General features: G+C 36.9%; 1 protein-coding gene across 1 annotated transcript in view; it reads right to left on the reverse strand.

Annotated features, from left to right (window-relative positions):
- Window positions 1-952: 952 nt before the first annotated feature.
- Window positions 953-22,958, reverse strand: part of LOC128554326 (DNA repair protein RAD50-like) — a gene marked incomplete at its 3' end in the record, with an annotated part of 55,996 nt that continues 33,990 nt past the window's right edge. Inside the window, exons 12-19 of the mRNA XM_053535593.1 lie at window positions 21,571-21,672; window positions 14,647-14,716; window positions 12,123-12,220; window positions 11,670-11,774; window positions 9,435-9,530; window positions 3,901-4,013; window positions 2,871-2,969; window positions 953-1,039 (exon numbers count right to left, since the gene is read on the reverse strand). Coding sequence (XP_053391568.1) covers window positions 953-1,039; window positions 2,871-2,969; window positions 3,901-4,013; window positions 9,435-9,530; window positions 11,670-11,774; window positions 12,123-12,220; window positions 14,647-14,716; window positions 21,571-21,672 — 770 coding nt within the window. The remainder of the gene's footprint in view (window positions 1,040-2,870; window positions 2,970-3,900; window positions 4,014-9,434; window positions 9,531-11,669; window positions 11,775-12,122; window positions 12,221-14,646; window positions 14,717-21,570; window positions 21,673-22,958) is intronic.

Consider the following 22,958-nt stretch of genomic DNA (forward strand, 5'->3'; position numbering starts at 1 on the left):
CAGAAGAATTTGAACAATCTTAGTAGAGGGTCATACAAGGACCATTTAGTAAGTGAAATTATTTCAAAATCAGAAATGCACATGTCTCTCCCAATGCATATTAGTAATAGGCAAGAAGTCAATAGGGGACAGCAGCGAAATTCAAAGAGACACTGATGGTTGGCTTAGTGACTGAAATGCAATAGAGATTACCTACTTGGCATGTCCAATCATCCAATGAAGTTTCAATGTGCTAGGTCAAGTGGTTCTGAAGTTATGGATTGGAAATGTTTTTTCCATGTTCATGGTCCCTGTGACCTTGACCTCTGAAAGAATGGCCCCAAGATCAATAGCAGTCATCTGCTAGGCATATCCAATCATCCTATTAGATTTCTACATTCTGGGTCAAGTGGCTCTCAAATTATGAATCAGATATGACTTTCAATGTTCTAGCCCTGTGACCTGGACCTTTATTCGAGTGACCCCAAAAACAATAGGGGTCATTTACTCTGTAAGTCCTATCACCCGATGAAGTTTGAAGATTCTGGGTTGATCGGAAACGGTTTTCCATGTTCTGGCCCTTGTGACCTTGACCTTTGATCAAGTGACCCAAAAATCTATAGGAACATCTACTCTGCATGTTCAATCATCCTATGAAGATTCAACATTCTTGGTAAAGTGGTTCTCAAGTTATTGATCGGAAACTGTTTTCCATATTCAAGCCCCTGTGATCTTGATCTTTAACCGAGTGACCCCAAAAACAATATGGGTAATCTACACCATAAGCCCTATCACCCTATGAAATTTGAAGGTTCTGGGTCAAATGGTTCTCCAGTTATTAATCGGAAATAAAGTGTGACAACAGATGGACTGACAGACAGACAGACCATGGTTTTGTCACTTTTCTATCAAAATTTATGACGGATAATGTTAATTCAACATTAAATTTTGTACAGTAAACTCAATGAAATACCTGATATAATCTTCTAGTTTACCATGGATATTTTTGCTTGGCGCATTAACAAGAAGATGCTTGACTGTGTCTTTATGTTTGTCTATCCTAGAAGGCAAAATAATACACTATTATAAAACATTTTAACTTATTCAACTTATTACTGCAGTCAAATTAAATGAAACAACTTCATAAAATACATCCAGATTTGCTCAATGCTGAACAGGAGGGCCATTATGGCCCTAGATTGATCACATGACTTTCACAGCTGGATTGAACAACTCTGGTAGCATCAACTGAGGAACATTTGTGCGAATCAATCCAGAGGTTTCTGATAAGAAGATTCTCAAAGTTACCACTATAGCCATATAGAAAAAAAATCCCCCCTCCCCCTTGCAGCCATCTTTTTTTAACATCGCAGAATGATCTGAAGACATCTTGTAAAAGTTCACCCAAGAAACATTTGTGTGAAATTATTTCAAAACCAAGAGGAGAAGACTTTTAAAATTTTCCACAAAGCCATATTCAGAAATCTAGCCCCAGTGCATGATAAACATGTTTTTTTTTAACAAATTAATGTAACTTGAAGAAATCTGGTAGAGGGTTGGACAGGACATTTCAGTAAAATTATTTTGAAATCGAGCCACTGGTGTCTGAGCAGAAGATTTTTTAAATATTCCAAAAAGCCATAAAGAGGCATGAGACACAAAATTCCATAAACAAATTTCAAAATTTTTCTATTTTTAGTAACAGTGACCTTGACCTAACAGTGGCCACAAAAACAATCTCTAATCTCTTTGTTTTATTGGGCTACCTATATATCACGTTCAATCAAAATATTTCATTCCTAATTAGAGTTACTGAGCATGAGATCTTCATATAAGCCTGCTATACAATAAGACTGGTGACAATATATCAATCCTACCTAAAATTATAAGCCAGAAACCATCTTTTTTTCATGATCTCTGCGTGGGGGTGGGGGTGAGGAATCTACTGTGACCTTAACTTGGCTCTTATTAACAAAAACAAAAATAAAAACAAAAGACTGTTGCCCTCCAAAATTCTAAATTCAAGAAAGTACTATAGACAAAAGTAAAAACAACATCATCAGCTAAGATTTAGACTGTACATGCAGCTCATGTGAACTGCAAGACTATATTTGAGCCGTGCCATGAGAAAATCAACATAGTGGGTTTGCGACCAGCATGGGTCCAGACCAGCCTGCACATCTGTGCAGTCTGGTCAGGATCCATGCTGTTCGCTAATGGTTTCTCTAATTGCAGTAGGCTTTAAAAGCTAACAGCATGGATCCTGACCAGACTGCATGGATGCGCAGGCTGGTCTGGATCCATGCTGGTCGCACACCCACTATGTTGGTTTTCTCATGGCACGGCTCATTTCATCAAAAAGTAAAGTCTGCTTTTTGACAGTTCTTTGTCATACTGGAAAGCAAAAAAGCAAAAAAGAATATCTTTTATTGTTTTGTTTGGGATTTAAGTGACACCCACACAACCACAGACCTTCAGAAAGCTGGCTGGTTTTTCACATGAAGACCCTATCAGGGCATGCACACACAGACGTCAGAGGCAAGAAATTCAGTCAGTGCTTTAACCAGGCAGCTGTGGAGAATGCTAGAAAGGTTTAATTTGAATAAACATGTTCATTTGATTTTGAAGAAGTTGAAAAGCACATGCCACAAACAATTGGACTACTGCATGCCAAACATCTCATTATATTTAACATTTGCATTAAGTTTCACTGGAATTCACTGAATTGTTTAAAAGTTGCAGCTGAGACACAGTGCCTCAGATGGACAGACAAACTAACAGACTAGTTAACAGGGTGCAATTACAATAGGCCTCATTTTGAGAGCATAAAAGTTTAAAGTAAACAGCCACTGAGATAAATTTCCATTTTAAAGAAGCAGAAAATATCCTACAGCTTTCTGATGTTCTCTTCCTTTGAAGCTTTATCTTTCATTAGTAAGTCCAGTTCTGTTCGGGTGTTTGACTGTAAATAAAGTCTGTTCATCTCTGAACTGAAATAACAAAATTTTAAGTTCCGAAACCATCACAATTTACAGAAGGCAATAAATATTTGTCATATAATTGTTTTCAAATCCTGCTATGGCCTAATGAGTTAAACACAGGGTAAAATACAATCTAAAATGTATTAACATATTTTTCCCATTGTGACCTTGATACTGGAATTGCCATCATATACTGGTTCAAGGTACATGTACAGTTGTTTTAAAATAATTATTTCAATGTGCATTTTAAACATGTAGACAGAACACCAAAGTTGACCTACATGCCATGGCCTGAAATCTTTAGCTAGAAGCCCATATAGTACAACTTCTATTAATCATAATGACACCTACAAATGCACACAGATTCTTCCCAATTAAAAATCTATACAACAACTAGGTTTCAGTTTTCTCTGCTGAGTTGCAGTATATTACTATTATATTAAACCACTCTTTTTCATGACAAACACTTTTAAAGACACTTTTCTCTGCAGTGTTGCAGTATAGCGGCTGCACTTTATGTTGCGGACAAGATAAAGTCTCCTTAGGCCATTTCATATATACATGTATATTGAACCTTAACTGAAACCAAACCAATGCCATTCTTTATCGGATAGGGCTTTCACATAATAATTATATGCCAAAGTTTTATCTGAATCTCTGGGCAAAAATGTGTTAACTGACCAACTTATGACAAAAATTACTTTCTACACCTTTTAGGTCCAAAATTGGTAACCCATCCAGGATATTTCAATTGATTCATGTTTTCGATTCAGTTTCAGTTTATTATTAGGTTCTGTTTCAGCATATAATGTGAATTGACCAACTGATCATAATGCATTCTATCTTTTTTTTTGTTCAGTTTCAGTTCCAGTTTAGTGTAAATGTGAAATGGCCTTACCATTGACCTTTATCTGATCCCTATATTCATCTATGATCTTACTTGCAGTCATTTATTTTCGCCTCCATGCTCAACTTTTCCTTTGACAATTTTAATATTTCTTGCTTAAGTTCATCTGTGTTGACCGAGGACTCCTGGGTTTGAAGGTCATGCTCCTGCAATAAACAAGCCACAATATGTGCTATAGACTCTGTAATTTTCAAATCTTATTTTGCAATTTGACTGGCAGTTAGCTTCATTCCCATTGAAAAGAGTTTGTCATAGCTTATATTCTATTGAAGGTAAAGCCTACCCCAACCTACCCTAAAAATTTGACATGACCCAAAATATTTTTATGGCATTGGAAAAAAAAATTCAATATTTTCGCTATTTTTCGCTATCTTTTTATACTTTTTGCTTTGTGTTGCTCTTTCTTTATTGTAAAAGAAAAATAAACAAGAGGACCATGATGGTCCTGAATCGCTCACCTCTTCCCACATGACCCAGTTTTGAGTATGACGTCGTTTTTTCTATTATTTGACATAGTGACCTAGTTTTTGAGCTCATGTGACCCAGTTTTGAACTTGACCTAGATATTATCAAGATAAAAATTCTGACCAATTTTCATGAAGATCCATTGAAAATTATGGTCTCTAGAGAGGTCACAAGGTTTTTCTATTATTTGACCTATTGACCTAGTTTTCGAAGGTATGTGACCCTGTTTCAAACTTGACCTAGATATCATCAAGGTGAACATTCTCACTAATTTTCATGAAGATCTCATGAAAAATATGGCCTCTAGAGAGGTCACAAGGTTTTTCTATTTTTATACCTACTGGCCTAGTTTTTGACCGCACGTGACCCAGTTTCGAAACTGACCTAGGTATCATCAAGGTGAACATTCAGATCAATTTTCATGAAGATCCATTGAAAAATATGGCCTCTAGAGAGGTCAAAAGATTTTAATAATTTTAGACCTACTGACCTAGTTTTTGACTGCAGTTGACCCAGTTTCAAACTTGACCTAGATATCATCAAGATGAACATTCAGACCAACTTTCATACAGATCCCATGAAAAGTATGGCCTCTAGAGAGGTCACAAGGTTTTATATTATTTGACCTACTGACCTATTTTTTTTAGGGCACGTGACCCAGTTTCAAACTTGACCTAGATATCATCAAGGTGAACATTCTGATAAATTTTTTTATGGAGATCCATTCCCAAGTATGGCCTCTAGAGAGGTCACAAGGTTTTTCTATTTTTAGACCTACTGACCTAGTTTTTGACCACACATGACCCTGTTTCGAACTTGGCCTAGATATCATCAAGATGAACATTCAGACCAATTTTCATACAGATCCCATGAAAAATATGGCCTTTAGAGAGGTCACAAGGTTTCTCCATTATTTGACCTACTGACCTAGTTTTTGATGGCACGTGACCCAGTTTCAAACTTGACCTAGATATCATCAAGGTGAACATTCAGACCAACTTTCATACAGATCCCATGAAAAATATGGCCTCTAGAGAGGTCACAAGGTTTTTCTATTATTTGACCTACTGACCTAGTTTTTGAAGGCACGTGACCCACTTTCGAACTTGACCTAGATATCATCAAGGTGAACATTCTGACCTATTTTCATGAAGATCTCATGAAATATATGGCCTCTAGAGAGGTCACAAGGTTTTTCTATTTTTAGACCTACTGACCTAGTTTTTGACCGCACGTGACACAGTTTCGAACTTGACCTAGATATCATCAAGATGAACATTCAGACCAACTTTCATACAGATCCCATGAAAAATATGGCCTTCAGAGAGGTCACAAGGTTTTTCTATTATTTGACCTACTGACCTAGTTTTTGACGGCATGTGACCCAGTTTCAAACTTGACCTAGATATCATCAAGGTGAACGTTCTGACCAATTTCATGAAGATCTTGTGAAATATATGGCCTCTAGAGAGGTCACAAGGTTTTTCTATTTTTAGACCTACTGACCTAGTTTTTGATGGCACGTGACCCAGTTTCGAACTTGACCTAGATATCATCAAGGTGAACATTCTGACCAATTTTCATGAAGATCTTGTGAAATATATGGCCTCTAGAGAGGTCACAAGGTTTTTCTATTTTAGACCTACTGACCTAGTTTTTGACGGCACGTGACCCAGTTTCGAACTTGACCTAGATATCATCAAGATGAACATTCTGACCAACTTTCATAAAGATCCATGAAAAATGTGACCTCTAGAGTGGTCACAAGCAAAAGTTTACGGACTGACGCACGCACGCACGCACGCACGCACGGACGACGGACGCTGCGCGATCACAAAAGCTCACCTTGTCACTTTGTGACAGGTGAGCTAAAAAAACAAGAGGACCATGATGGTCCTGAATCGCTCATTGAAAAATATGGCCTCTAGAGAGGTCAAAAGATTTTTGTAATTATAGACCTACTGACCTAGTTTTTGACCGCAGTTGACCCAGTTTCAAATTTGACCTAGACATCATCAAGATGAACATTCAGACCAACTTTCATACAGATCCCATGAAAAGTATGGCCTCTAGAGAGGTCACAAGGTTTTATTATTATTTGACCTACTGACCTAGTTTTTTAGGGCACGTGACCCAGTTTCAAACTTGACCTAGATATCATCAAGGTGAACATTCTGATCAATTTTTATGGAGATCCATTCCCAAGTATGGCCTCTAGAGAGGTCACAAGGTTTTTCTATTTTTAGACCTACTGACCTAGTTTTTGACCACACATGACCCTGTTTCGAACTTGGCCTAGATATCATCAAGATGAACATTCAGACCAATTTTCATACAGATCCCATGAAAAATATGGCCTTTAGAGAGGTCACAAGGTTTCTCCATTATTTGACCTACTGACCTAGTTTTTGATGGCACGTGACCCAGTTTCAAACTTGACCTAGATATCATCAAGGTGAACATTCAGACCAACTTTCATACAGATCCCATGAAAAATATGGCCTCTAGAGAGGTCACAAGGTTTTTCTATTATTTGACCTACTGACCTAGTTTTTGAAGGCACGTGACCCACTTTCGAACTTGACCTAGATATCATCAAGGTGAACATTCTGACCTATTTTCATGAAGATCTCATGAAATATATGGCCTCTAGAGAGGTCACAAGGTTTTTCTATTTTTAGACCTACTGACCTAGTTTTTGACCGCACGTGACCCAGTTTCGAACTTGACCTAGATATCATCAAGATGAACATTCAGACCAACTTTCATACAGATCCCATGAAAAATATGGCCTTCAGAGAGGTCACAAGGTTTTTCTATTATTTGACCTACTGACCTAGTTTTTGACGGCATGTGACCCAGTTTCAAACTTGACCTAGATATCATCAAGGTGAACGTTCTGACCAATTTTCATGAAGATCTTGTGAAATATATGGCCTCTAGAGAGGTCACAAGGTTTTTCTATTTTTAGACCTACTGACCTAGTTTTTTGATGGCACGTGACCCAGTTTCGAACTTGACCTAGATATCATCAAGGTGAACATTCTGACCAATTTTCATGAAGATCTTGTGAAAATATGGCCTCTAGAGAGGTCACAAGGTTTTTCTATTTTTAGACCTACTGACCTAGTTTTTGACGGCACGTGACCCAGTTTCGAACTTGACCTAGATATCATCAAGATGAACATTCTGACCAACTTTCATAAAGATCCCATGAAAAATGTGACCTCTAGAGTGGTCACAAGCAAAAGTTTACGGACTGACGCACGCACGCACGCACGCACGGACGGACGACGGACGCTGCGCGATCACAAAAGCTCACCTTGTCACTTTGTGACAGGTGAGCTAAAAAAACAAGAGGACCATGATGGTCCTGAATCGCTCATTGAAAAATATGGCCTCTAGAGAGGTCAAAAGATTTTTGTAATTATAGACCTACTGACCTAGTTTTTGACCGCAGTTGACCCAGTTTCAAATTTGACCTAGACATCATCAAGATGAACATTCAGACCAACTTTCATACAGATCCCATGAAAAGTATGGCCTCTAGAGAGGTCACAACGTTTTTTTTATTATTTGACCTACTGACCTAGTTTTTTAGGGTACGTGACCCAGTTTCAAACTTGACCTAGATATCATCAAGGTGAACATTCTGACCAATTTTCATGAAGATCTATTCAAGGGTATGGCCTCTAGAGAGGTCACAAGGTTTTTCTATTTTAAGACCTACTGACCTAGTTTTTGATCGCAGCTGACCCAGTTTCAAACTTGATCTATATATCATCAAGATAAACATTCAGACCAACTTTTATACAGATCCCATGAAAAATATGACTTCTAGAGAGGTCACAACGTTTTTTCATTATTTGACCTACTGACCTACTTTTTGATGGCACGTGACCCACTTTCGAACTCGACCTAGATATCATCAAGATAAACATTCTGACCAATTTTTATGGAGATCCATTCACAAGTATGACCTCTAGAGAGGTCACAAGGTTTTTCTTTTTTTAGACCTACTGACCTAGTTTTTGACCGCACATGACCCTGTTTCGAACTTGACCTAGATATCATCAAGATGAACATTCAGACCAACTTTCATACAGATCCCATGAAAAATATGGCCTTTAGAGAGGTCACAAGGTTTTTCTATTATTTGACCTACTGACCTAGTTTTTGAAGGCACGTGACCCATTTTAGAACTTGACCTAGATATCATCAAGATGAACATTCAGACCAACTTTCATACAGATTCCTTGAAAAATATGGCCTCTAGAGAGGTCACAAGGTTTTTCTATTATTTGACCTACTGACCTAGTTTTTGACGGCACGTGACCCAGTTTTGAACATGACCTAGATATCATCAAGGTGAACGTTCTGACGTTCTGACCAATTTTCATGAAGATCTTGTGAAATATATGGCCTCTAGAGAGGTCACAAGGTTTTTCTATTTTTAGACCTACTGACCTAGTTTAGGACTGCACATGACCCAGTTTCCAAACTGACCTAGATATCATCAAGGTGAACATTCTGACCAATTTTTATGAAGATCTCATGAAAAATATGGCCTCTAGAGAGGTCACAAGGTTTTTCTCTTTTTAGACCTACTGACCTAGTTTTGGACCGCACATGACCCAGTTTCAAACTTGACCTAGATATCATCAAGATGAACATTCTGACCAATTTTTATGAAGATCCATTGAAAAATATGGCCTCTAGGGAGGTCACAAGGATTTTCTATTTTTAGATCTACTGACCTAGTTTTGGACCGCACATGACCCAGTTTCGAACTTGACCTAGATATCATCAAGATGAACATTCTGACCAATATTCATAAAGATCCAATGAAAAATGTGACCTCTAGAGTGGTCACAAGCAAAAGTTTACGCACGCACGGACGGACGGACTGACGGACGGACGACGGACGCTGCGTGATCACAAAAGCTCACCTTGTCACTCTGTGACAGGTGAGCTAAAAACAAATTTCCCACCTACCTACCCTATTTTTGGGGGGCATGTTATGCATTAATGTCTATAGATGCTACAAACAAATGTACAATTTGACAGCCTATCACATACTGTTGTGTGATTTTTATACATACATGTCTTTTCAGTTCTCCCTTAATCTGATCCAGTCTGCCACCTGAAGCTGCACTCAGCTTTTTCTTGATCTCCTTAATCTTGTCTTGGTTGACTGTCTAAAAATAATATTATAAAATTCTGCATGTTGATCAACAGAAATAAGAACGTTCAAACCCTGTACTAAAGACCATCTGACTCCACAGATCATCACTTTCATTTCCAATTACAGTGTAAATATGAGCTACAGCTATAACTAAATGTGATTAATACTGCCGAATACCACTCTGTCTGAGAAAAAAAAAAAATTTGTCCCCCCAGCCCCACCTCTCCCACAAAAAAACAGCCAAAAAGCATCACAAATTTGAGAAGATGGGGGCATAGGTGCCCCCACCTGTCCATCCCTGAAAAATAAATCTATGCACATCTACACTTCATAATGACCAGGTGTACGAAGTTTCACTGAAATCCCTTTGACAAGAGCTGTCTTAATGACAGCCCACTTGACTCTTTAAAGCCCTTTGGCCTAATATTAGCTTACATACAAAAAGCTTTAGAAAAATAATGTAGGCTTTAAAGGGGCATAATATTGCTTAAATGTAAGCCAGAGTTATGAAACTTGTCATGTCAGGTCATTCCACAATGCAAAAATGTGTGGAGAATCTGAAAACATTTGGTCAAGTAATTCATAAGAAACATAATTACATGCAAAACTTCACAAAATTTATGTAAGCGTTTTATTTATAAAAAAAAAAAGAAAGCTAGAGTTATGTAACTTGCCAAATGAGGTCATCTCATGATGTATAAGACATCTGAATTTGAAATCATTTAGCTTTGTAATTTTTTAGAAACATACTTTAGCCTGAAGTTCCAAGTAAAAATGGGGCATAATTTAAACAAAATAAAAGCTAGAGTTATGTAACTTGTCCTGTGAGGTCATCTCATGATGCCAAATATACATGTGAACTTTGAAAGCATTACCTTATTATTTTCAGAGAAACCTGCTTATATGCAAAAGTTTTTTTGATGCAGACACCAAGAAAAGGGTGACAATAAAGCTTTAATATTTATATAAAATTCAAAAAGCATAACGTAAACTGTGGAAGTAGTTTTATCAACAAACATTTTACAGACAGGGAATGGTGCACATCTACACATCATGGTGATCATGCATATGAAATTTCATCAGAATACCTTTAGAATTTGCTCCACAAAATTTTTGCAGAGGGGGATGTGGATCCTGTGGCCCCCCACCTTTGCCCAGGAAAAACTAGAGCTATCACTGAAGGTAATGAATGTACCACCCCCGTACACACTGACACAGTAAATTTCAATTTGACGCACACCGCATAATTATGTGGACTGTATCTATATCGTAAATAACAAAGAACGAAGTCCTATAACTCTGCAGAATATTTTTCTGAAAGAACCTAACATCCACCATGCACAAGTAAGGTTGGTACTGATCACTTGTGTAAAGTTTCATTAAACTGATGCAATGGTTCGGGAGATTAGGCGCGCACAAGATTGCATATGCAATCTATGTATATAGCATAGTAACAAAAACCAAAGTCCCATAACTCTGCAGAATATCTATCTAAAATAATGTAACATGCACCATGCACAACTAGGGTTGGTACTGATCACTTGTGTGAAGTTTCATTAAATTGTGTGCAAGGGTTCGGGAGATTAGGCGTGCACAAGACTGCATATCCAGGCTCTATGTATATAGTACAGTAATAAAAACAAAGTCCCATAACTGTGCAGAATGTTTTTCTGAAAGAACCTAACACGCACCATGCACAACTAGGGTCACTACTGATCACTTGTGTAAAGTTTCATTAAATTGTTTGCATGGGTTCAGGAGATTAGGCATGCACAAGATTGCATATACAGACTCTATGTATATAGTATAGTAACAAAAAACAAAGTCCCGTAACTCTGCAAATTTTTTTTCTAAAAGAAATTAACATGCACCATGCACAACTACTATTGTTACTGATCACTGCGTGAAGTTTCATTAAATTGTGTCAAGGGGATGAGGAGAGTTGGTGCGCACAAGATCTGTCTACAGACAGACAGACGGATGGACAGACAACCTGAAACCAGTATACCCCCCTTATAACTTTGTTGTGTGGGGGGTACAAAAACTTTGTGAAAGGTGGACAGACAGACAGACAGACAGACAGACATACAAAGACAAAAGCAATATAATTTCCAACATGACAGGAGACATAATTATGACCATTAATAAATACCATCATATCCCTCTTTATTTTCTCATTCTGTTCCAGTTTTGTCTTGGTATCTCTCAATTCACCAATCTTCTGCAGTATCACTTCCTCCTCCTCTTCAAATTCAGTCTGTTTAAAAATAGCCAAATACTGCTGAGTAATATAACTCAAAAAAAAAACAAAATGCAGTGCCAACATTATTCAAATAATACAGATGAGTCAACTTCAACTATCAAGAAATGAGGGGAAGAAATGTCAAGATTTCAGACATGGGGTGATCCTTGGATAGAACCACCAACCTTCTGAAAGCTAACACCATGACTTCCTCACATGAAAGAATATTCTACATCCTATCTGGGTTTCCAAACCTACAGCAGTAAGGGGCAAGTGATTCAGTCAGCGGTCTTAACCAGTTGACCAGGGAGCCCTCTGCAGATGGTGCCTACATGAAATAAATAAGACGACTTGGTATGATACCCTTTTTAGTCTGGTCTCCTCCATCATAGACTCCCGTTTATCCTGAATTTTCTTCAAGAAAAGTTTGTACTTCTCTTCTGTTATAGCACCTGTTAAACCTGAAAATGAGACAAGAGGGCCATGATGGCCCTAGATCGCTCACCTAAGTTGCACTGCTTACTTGAACAGTTTTGGCAGATGGTTATACAAGGAAAATGTCTGTGGATTATTTTAAAATAGTGCCAGTGTTTAAAGACTATACTTTTATTAAAGTTCCTACTAAATAACAAAGGGCAGGTAGTGTATGTGTGTGTTGGGGTGGGGGGGGATTTTTTAAAGTAACAATCTTGGAAGAAGTTCAAAAAAGGACCATTTGTGTGAAATTATTTTAAAGTTTCCACTTTATACATATAAAAAAATGTATACAGGGAAAAATGACCATGTCCTCGAAATAATCTGAGAACTCTTGGTAGATGGTCACAAAAGATTTTTTTTTAAGTTTACACTATACACATAAATTATTGGGAAAAGTGACCACAAACCATCCGAACAACTTTGGAAGAAGACCACCCAAGGAATATCCAGGCCAAATTTTATCAAATTCCACCACACTTTTTTCAGAGGAGATGTTGTTTGAAGAATAGTGTGGATGGACAGGCATTAGGTGAGTGATTATAATAGCTCACCCCAAGCATTTTAAGTACATAAGCAAAATAATTTCATAGTAATTGAGTTGTATATTGACTGTAGAAAAAATCATAACTTTTTAAATCAAATTGTGTTTCATTCTTGATTTTTCAAAAATTAATGAAAACTAGGTGTTCTTATCACAAAAACATATGTCTTCCCCCCTCTGTATACCTTTGGCTCTGGTGGCCATTTCATGCAGCAAAGCGGAACATGCCAGCGATATGCACAACTAGGGTTGGTACTGATCACTCCTGTGAAGTTTCTTCGAAATCCAGCCAGCATTTTGACCTGTGAAAGCCGGACAGGAGTTTTCTATTTTTAGCTCTGGTGGCCATTTTGTGCAGCAAAGTGGAACATGCCGGCGATATGCATAACTAGGCTTGGTATTGATCACTCCTGTCAAGTTTCACTGAAATCTGTCCAGCAGTTTGACCTGTGAAAGCCAGACAAGATTTTTCTATTTTTAGCTCTGGTGGCCATTTTGTGCAGCGAAGTGGAATGTGACTGCGAAATGCAAAACTAGGGTTGGTACTAATCACTCCTGTGAAGTTACTTCAAAATCCAGCCAGCAGTTTGACCTGTGAAAGCCAGACAAGATTTTTCTATTTTTAGCTCTGGTGGCCATTTTGTGCAGCGAAGCAGAATGTGCCAGCGATATGTACAACTAGGGTAGGTACTGATCACTCCTGTCAAGTTTCGTTGAAATCCAGCCAGCAGTTTGACCTGTGAAAGGCGGACAAGCTTAATGCGGACGGACAGACGCATGGACTGACGGCGAATGCAAAAACAATATGTCTCCCCCATAAAAAGTAATTACAACACTATATGAGCTATCCAGTTGCTTAAATCAGGAACTGTAGAGAACATAGACATTGCTGATAAAAATGTTATTGCTTCATGAAATAAGGAAATGTACAGAACGTAGACATTGCTGATAGAAATTTTATTTTGGAGAACATAGACACTGCTGATAAAAAAGATACTGCTTCATGAAATCAGGATTTGTAGAGAACATAGACATTGTTGATAAAAGTGTTACTATTTTATGAAATTAGGAATTGTAGAAAACATAGAAATTGCTGATAAAAATGTTATTGCTTCATGAAATCAGGATTGTAGAGAACATATAAACTGCTGATAAAAATGCTATTGCTTCATGAAATCAGGATTGTAGAGAACATAGACACTGCTGATAGAAATGTTACTGCTTCATGAAATTAGGAATTGAAGATAATATAGACATTGCTGATAAAAAATTATTGTTGGAAACATAGACATTGCTGATAAAACGTTATTTTTTCATGAAATCAGGAATTGAAGTGAACATTGACATTGCTGATAAAAATGTTATTGCTTCATGAAGTCAGGATTTGTAGAGAACATAGACATTGCTAATAAATTTTTTATTGATTTGTGAAATCAGGAATTGTAGAGAACATAGACATTGCTGATAAAAATTATAATGCTTCATGAAATCATGTTTGTAGAGATCAAAATCATTGCTGATAAAAATGTTATTGCTTAATGAAATTAGGATTTGTAGAACACAGACATTGCTCAAAAAATGCTATTGCTTCATGAAATTAGGATTTGTAGAGAACATAGACATTGCTGAAAAAAATGTTATTGCTTCATGAAATCAGGAATTGCGGAAATCATAGAAATTGCTGATAAGAATTGTTATTGCTTCATGAAATTATGAACAGTAGATAACATATGCATTGCTGATGAAAATGGTATAGTTTCATGAAGCCATTGCTGATGAAAACATTATTGCTTCATGAAATCAGGAAATGTGGAGAACACAGTTATTGCTGATGAAAATGTTACTGCTTATTGAAATTTTTTAATTTACCTTCAAAACTATATTCATCTGCATACTGTTTAATCTTTTGATCTCTCTTTACTATATTTTCTTGCTGATGCTGAAAAGTGTCAAACAAATTAAAACAAGAGCTGTCTCCATATGATGACACATGCCCCCGATGGCACTTTGAATGAATAGTTATGGCCGATGTTAGAGTTTAGGACCTTTGACCTACGGACCTGGGTTTTGCGCGTGACATGTCGTCTTACTGTGGTACACATTCAATGACATCCCTAATAATTTTAAAATCCATGCATGAATGACAAAGATATGAACCGGACACGCCCATCAATGCACTATCATGAAATATGACCTTTAACGGTTAAGTGTGACCTTGACCTTTGAGCTACGGACCTGGGTCTTGTGCCCGACACGTCGTCTTACTGTGGTACACTTTCATGCCAAGTTATTTGAAAATCCATCCATCGATGACAAAGATATGGACCGGACACGAATGCACTATCATGAAAAATGACCTTTAACGTCTGAGTGTGACCTTGACCTTTGAACTACGGACCTGGGTCTTGCGCATGACATGTCGTCTTACTGTGGTACACATTCATGCCAAGTTATTTGAAAATCCATCCATCGATGACAAAGATATGGACCGGACACGAATGCACTATCATGAATCAAAGGCCTGAATGGCCTGAGTCAACTAATGATTGATGTACTGACAGTATAGTCTACCAGTTTCAGTTTGTTTTTAGTTTTTTTCTTAAAATTTCATAACACAGCTCGATATTTACCCAAAATATTATATCCGGATACGATTACACTTTTCTCCAGTTTGAACAATATATTTTACAAATTGTGATGATACGAAGACATTTAGCAGCAACTGGCAGTATCTGACATTGAAGTTTACGGTTGAATTACCTCTTATTTAAATCTTTTCATAAAAAAGTTGTTTCGTTTTGTGAAAGCAGCCAAACATAGACGATCTACTTTCGATTTCAAAAACTACAAGAAAATACAATTTAATGTTTTGCCGATTCGTTTATTTTTCGAAAAATAAGAATTAAAATCATTTTAATATCAGTAGTAACTAAACAAACCAGTAAGAGCTTCTTCTTCCGATAATTTATCCATTTACTGTCTGCAAAATTCAACCCACGCAAAGTTTATAGAAATCATACGATGCGTGTTTATGTTCAATGTGGGAGAATTAAGGCTGATCGGCTATGTTACCTAACGCATCCAGACGATTCAGATTTTGTTTTTAAAAAAGTATTGTGTGCGTTTCTGTAATTTTATATACGTTTTTATACGCTTAGAAATTATTAGACATGCGTATTTGCATTATTTCTATACGTAATTTACGCTAATACGCATCTTATATGGAGCCCTGTGGAACTATTTTTTGTCTTTCGCTGGATGTTACCCAAGCTTTGTAAGCCTGCGCAATTCTTAAAATGCACACTTATGCTTAATGAGTTACATTTGAGAATTGCACAATTACAAGTCATAAATATGACAAATTACATCGTATATTGGTCATAGCAAAGGGAATTGACACAACTTAACTTCATTCATGCAGTGAACTGTTTGAAGTTTGAGAAATCTAATGGAACTACATCCCTTCACTGTGTTATTTGGTCCATTTAGAGAATCGTTGGATAGCAAGGACTCGTCAAAAGGCTTTCAGCCTTTAGCCGACTCAAAAATGACCTTTAACGTCTAAGTGTGACCTTGACCTTTGAGCTACAGACCTGGGTCTTGCGCGCGACATGTCGTCTTACTGTGGTACATTTTCAAGCCAAGTTATTTGAAAATCCATCCATCGATGACAAAGATATGGACCGGACACGAAAATTGCGGACAGACTGACAGAATGACAGACGGTTCAAAAACTATATGCCTCTCTTCGGGGGCATAAAAAATAAAGCTCCACTGCTAAAACAGAAAATCAGGTAAATGAATCAATGTTTATGTCTTAGCAGAACAAATTAACACTATATTCTATAAAGAGGTGAATTTGACATATTTATAGGAAGGATCCGTCATACTTATATTCAAGATACATACAACTAAAAATTTGAATGCCATGTAACTGTGTGTTATGAGCTATTTGTAACTTTTTCCCTACTCACAAGCTGTAACAGTGAATGCTGCCAAAAACCACTTCATAATAAAGTATGAAACTGAATATCTGGCAGAATGTGCTGCAAAAAGCTGCATTGAACAGCAGTAAGAATCTGTACACAACCATGAGCAAACAACAGGCCAAAATGGGCCTAAGTCGCTTTCCTGAAGATGACCTTAACCATCTGACCCTTAAAGGGACCAAACACCCAAAACTGAACCAATCTATGAGAGGACCTTATATTGATGATATAGACAAGGTTTGATGAAGATCCATTGCGTGGTTCCAGAGAAGTAGTCATGAAAAGGTATTTTTACTTTTAGCCCGAGCAACCCATGAAAGGGGCCAACTGCCCAAATTTGATCAAATTTGAGAGAGGACCTTATAATGATCCTACATACCAAGTCTGATGAAAATCAATCAAGCCATTCACTAGAAGAAGTTGTTTAGGGAGTTTTTACTTTTAGCTGTAGCAGCCCCTAAAAGGGGCCAAGTGTCCCCAACTGAAAAATGTAGATAAAGGGCCTTACAATAATGCAACAGATCAAGCTTGATGAAGATCCATCAAGTGGTTCTTGTGAAGAAATCTTTTTAAGGCATTTCTGTTTTTAGCTCTAGTGGCCAATAAAAGGGACCAACTGTCTGTATTTCTACAAATTTGAGGGAAGACTTTACAATGATGCTTCAGACCAAGTCTGATGAAGATCCATCAAACGGTTCATGAGTAGAAGACTTTTAAAGGTATTTCTACTTTAGTTTTAGTGGCCCCTAAAAGGGGCCAAGTTCCCCATTTAAACAAACTTGGGAGAGGACATTATAATAATGCAACAAACCAAGTTTGATGAAGTTCATGAGAAGAAGGTATTTCTAATTTTGGTTCCAGCAGCCCCTTGAAGGGGCCAAGTGCCCCCATTTGAAACAAGAGGGCCATGAAGGCCCTGTATCGCTCACCTGACCTATTGACCTAAAGATCATCAAGATAGTTTCATTAAGATATGGTCATAGATGTGGCCTCTAAAGTGTTAACTAACTTTTCCTCTGATTTGACCTGGTGACCTAGTTTTTGACCCCATATGACCAAGATTCGAACTTGACCTAAAGATCATCAAGATTAACATTCTGACTAAGTTTCATGAAGATACAGTCATAAATGTGGCCTCTAGAGTGTTAACAAGCTTTTCCTTTGATTTGACCCGGTGACCTAGTTTTTGACCTCACATGACCAATTCGAACTTGACCTAAAAATCATCAAGATTAACATTCTAAGTTTCATAAAGATACAGTCATAAATGTGGCCTCTAGAGTGTTAACAAGCTTTTCCTTTGATTTGACCCGGTGACCTAGTTTTTTACCCCACCTGACCCAGATTTGAACTTGCCCTATAGATCATCAAGATTAAGATTCTGACCATGTTTCATTAAGATATGGTCATAAATGTGGCCTCTAGATCATTAACTAGCTTTTCCTTTGATTTGACCTGGTGACCTAGTTTTTGACCCTACATGACCCAGATTCAAACTGGACTTTGAGATCATCATGAGTAACATTCTGATCAAGTTTCATGAAGATACAGTCATAAACGTGGCCTCTACAGTGTTAACAAGCTTTTCCTTTGATTTTACCTGGTGACCTAGTTTTTGACCCCACATGACCAGGATTCAAACCTGACCTTAAAAATATCATCATTAACATTCTGACTAAGTTTCATAAAGATACAGTCATAAATGTGGCCTCTAAGAGTGTTAACAAGCTTTTCCTTTGATTTGACACAGTGTCCTAGTTTCATTAAGATATGGTCATAAATGTGGCCTCTAGATCGTTAACTAGCTTTTCCTTTGATTTGACCTGGTGACCTAGTTTTTGACCCTACATGTCCCAGATTCAAACTGGACTTTGAGATCATCATGAGTAACATTCTGATCAAGTTTCATGAAGATACAGTCATAAAAGTGGCCTCTACAGTGTTAACAAGCTTTTCCTTTGATTTGACCCGGTGACCTAGTTTTTGACCCCACATGACCAGGATTCAAACCTGACCTTAAAAATATCAACATTAACATTCTGACTAAGTTTCATTAAGATACGGTCATAAATGTGGCCTCTAGAGTGTTAACTAGCTTTTCCTTTGATTTGACCTGGTGACCTAGTTTTTGACCCTACATAACCCAGATTCATTCTGGACTTTGAGATCATCATGAGTAACATTCTGACCAGATTTCATGAAGATACAGTTATAAATGTGGCCTCTACAGTGTTAACAAGCTTTTCCTTTGATTTGACCTGGTGACCTAGTTTTTGACCCCAGATGACCCAATATCAAGTTCATCCAAGATTTTATTAAGGGTAACATTCTGACCAAGTTTCATTAAGATTGGGCCAAAATTGTGACCTCTTGAGTGTTAACCATTTTTTCCTTTGATTTGACTTGGTGACATAGTTTTTAACCCCAGATGACCCAATATCGACTTGTCCAAGACTTTATTGAGGGTAACATTGTGACCAAGTTTCATTAAGATTGGGCCAAAATTGTTACCTCTAGAGTGTTAACAAGCTTTTCCTTTGATTTGACCTGGTGACATAGTTTTTGACCCCAGATGACCCAATATCGAATTCATCCAAGATTTTATTAAGAGTAACATTCTGACCAAGTTTCTTTAAGATTGGGCCAAAATTGTGACCTCTAGAGTGTTAACAAGCTTTTCCTTTGATTTGACCTGGTGACCTAGTTTTTGACCCCAGATGACCCAATTTCATACTCGTCCAAGATTTTTATGAGGGTAACATTCTGACCAAGTTTCATTAAGATTAGGCCAAAATTGTGACCTCTAGAGTGTTAACAGTCAAATTGTTGACTACGGACGAGGAAGGACACAGGGTGATCACAAAAGCTCACCTTGAGCACTTTGTGCTCAGGTGAGCTAGACAAGAGCTGTCTGATGACAGCGCGCTCGACTATTTGAAGAATTGATTGAAGAATGGGGTCAAAATATTTCAACAGATATTCAGACAAAAGAAATAAATAGATTAGACAAACAATGTTCCTGTATTTCTTTGATTTTGATAAGTCTTGCACTAAATGGCAATGTATGAACCAATTTCAAAGTCCAAAAAGGCCATAATTCAGTCAAAATAGTTATGTACTCTTGCTTACAGATAGAAATCATAATGATAAACAAGTGTTCAAAGTTTAAAAGCCATATGTCAAATAGTTTTGACAAAATGTGGACTTGTATGAAAACAGAACCAATTTCAAAGTCCAAAAAGGGCCATAATTCAGCCAAAATAGATGACAGAGTTATGTACTCTTTCCCACAGATAGAGACTATTATACTAAACAAGTGATAAAAGTTTCAAAGCCATATGTCAAACACTTTACAAAAAATATGAACTGGTACGGAAAACTAAACCAAGATTTCTAAGTCAAAAAGGGCCGTAATTCAGCCAAAATCCATGATGGAGTTATGTACTCTTGCCTATAACTGGATATGGTGATAGTAATAAGGTGCTGAAAGTTTCAAAGCTTTATCTCAAAAGACTTTGTCAAAATATGAACTGGTACGAAATATTAACCCAGATTTCTAAGTCAAAAAGGGCCATAATTCAGCCAAAATTCTTGATGGAGTTATGTGCTCTTGCCTATAACTGGACATGGTGATGGTAAACAAGTGTTGAAAGTTTCAAAGCTTTATCTCAAAAGACTTTGTCAAAATACGAACTAGTACGAAAAACTTAACCAAGATTTCTAAGTCGAAAGGGGCCATAATTCAGCCAAAATCCTTGATGGAGATATGTACTCTTGCCTATAACTGGACATGGTGATGGTAAACAAGTGTTGAAAGTTTCAAAGCTTTATCTTAAAAGACTTTGTCAAAATATGAACTGGTACGAAAAACTTAACCATGATTTCTAAGTCAAAAAGGGCCATAATTCAGCCAAAATCCTAGATGGAGTTATGTGCTCTTGCCTATAACTGGCCATGGTGGTGGTAAACAAGTATTGAAAGTTTCAAAGCTTTATCTCAAAAGACTTTGTCAAAATGTGGACTGGTACGAAAAACTTAACCAAGGTGTGATGCCGATGCCGACACCGACGCCGTGGTGAGTAGGATAGCTCTACTTATTCTTCGAATAGTCGAGCTAAAAATGGGAGAGGACCTAATAATGATGCTATATATCAAATTTGATGAAGATCCATAAAGTAGTTCATGAGAAGAAGTTGTTTAGAGGTATCTCTAATTTTGGCTCTAGTGGTCCCTAAAAGAGGCCAAGTGCCTCCATTTGTATAAAATTGGGAAAGGACCTTAAAATGATGCTACAGACCAAGCTTGATGAAGATCCTTCCAGCGTTTCATGAGAAGAAGTCATTTAAAGCTATTTCTACTTTTAGTTATAGCTGCCCCTAAAAGAGGCCAAGTGCCCCCATTTGAGCAAATTTGGGAGAGGACCTAATAAAGATGATGCTACAGACCAAGTTTGATGAAGATCCTTCAAGTAGTTTATGAGAAGAAGTTTTTTTTAAGGTGTTTACATTTTTAGCTCTGGCTGCCCCTAAAAAGGGCCAAGGTGAACCATTTGAACAAACTAGATAAGAGGTCCATGCCAGGATGCTACTGACCAAGCTTGGTGTAATTCTGACCAGAAGTTTCAGAGGAGAAGATGTTTAAATAAAAAATGTTGACGCAGGATGATGGATGCCAGGGTATCCACATATAATACTAATAGCTCACCCTGAACAAAGTTTAGGTGAGCTAAAAAAAGACTTGTCCTTCTATTGTAAGTATTTTCAACGGTGACAAACAAAAATTACATCAAAACATATTATATCACCTCTGCCTCTTGCTCTAGTTTTCCAAGTTCTACCAATACAGCGGATTTCCCTTCATCTAGACTCTCTTTTTGTGAGTTCAAACATGACTGCTTGTCTTTAAACTAACAAGAAATTGAAGTTAATTATTCAATTTTTTATACATTTTTAAAAAAGCTGGAAATTTCTAAATAACAGATAAATTATGCATGCTTAAATTTAAAAGCTTTTAAAGTTTCCATTTTGACAATAAGTTCATAAATTTACTGCATTCAAATATATGTACATGTATAATGTAAACATTACAAATAATTCTTAATTGTGTCTTAAAATCAGCTTGAAATGTGCAGGTCTCTTTGATCATGGGCAAACATCTTAAGAACAAGAACAAGGCCCTATAAATTTACTAATAGTTTACCATAATTATTATACCATATGTTTATTTACAACTTTGAGACATTTCATTAAATCTGAATTGTAGAAAAAAAATGTTATCAAAACTGTGGTTTCCCCATAAACTCCCATTATGAAAACTCGTGTGATGTCCAAGTTAAAGTAAAACAAGAGGGCCATGATGGCCCTATATCGCTCACCTGTTATAATTGCACTTGAGGACAAGAAGGCCCTCAGAAAAAATATCTAAGTCCAAAGGACAGGAACAACAAAGGGAAGAAATTTAACCAAAAAGAAAAAAAATTCTTACAAGGTACAAATATGTCAAAATACACCTAAAAATTGGAGGTACCATCTATGTTGTACCACAGAAAAGTGGTCTCGGTTTTTCGCTATGGCCAATAATAAAAAAGTTACTAAAAATAAGCTATTTATAGTAACGTAAAAGGGAAGTAATTAAAAAGAAATTATTGTAAGTGAACAAAAGAAGGATCTGCCAAATAAATCTGTTGACATAAATGAAATTTCAGATCAGTATCTTCATTGGTTACGGAGATATACCCATTTTAATTTGAAATAAAGGGAGGTAATTTGATATAAAATCAGTTCATAGTTATCTACCCTGATTGGCTCAGTCCAACTAATGTCAATAATGAAATTTTAAATAAGTCCTATAAGTACTTACTGATATAAATCCATTTTGATTACAATCAGGGGAGGTAATCGAATATAAAATAACTCTGGAACCTACGATTGGATCTGATATGTCATGGAATCCAAGATATATTGTTGTTGAAGATATTTTGGAAGTTTGTATCAAATAAAACCATAAATGAAGTACCTATATGGCTGCAAAAGCCAAAAGAGCCAATTTTGGACCTTTAAGGGGCCATAACTCTGGAACCCATGATGGAATCTGGCCAGTTCAATAAAGGAACCAAGATCTTGTGGTAATACAAGTTGAGTGCAAGTTTGGTTAAAATCAAATCATAAATGAAGCTGCTATTGTGCAGACAAG

The sequence above is a fragment of the Mercenaria mercenaria genome, unplaced genomic scaffold, assembly GCF_021730395.1.
Source record: "Mercenaria mercenaria strain notata unplaced genomic scaffold, MADL_Memer_1 contig_4940, whole genome shotgun sequence".
NCBI lineage: Eukaryota > Metazoa > Mollusca > Bivalvia > Venerida > Veneridae > Mercenaria > Mercenaria mercenaria.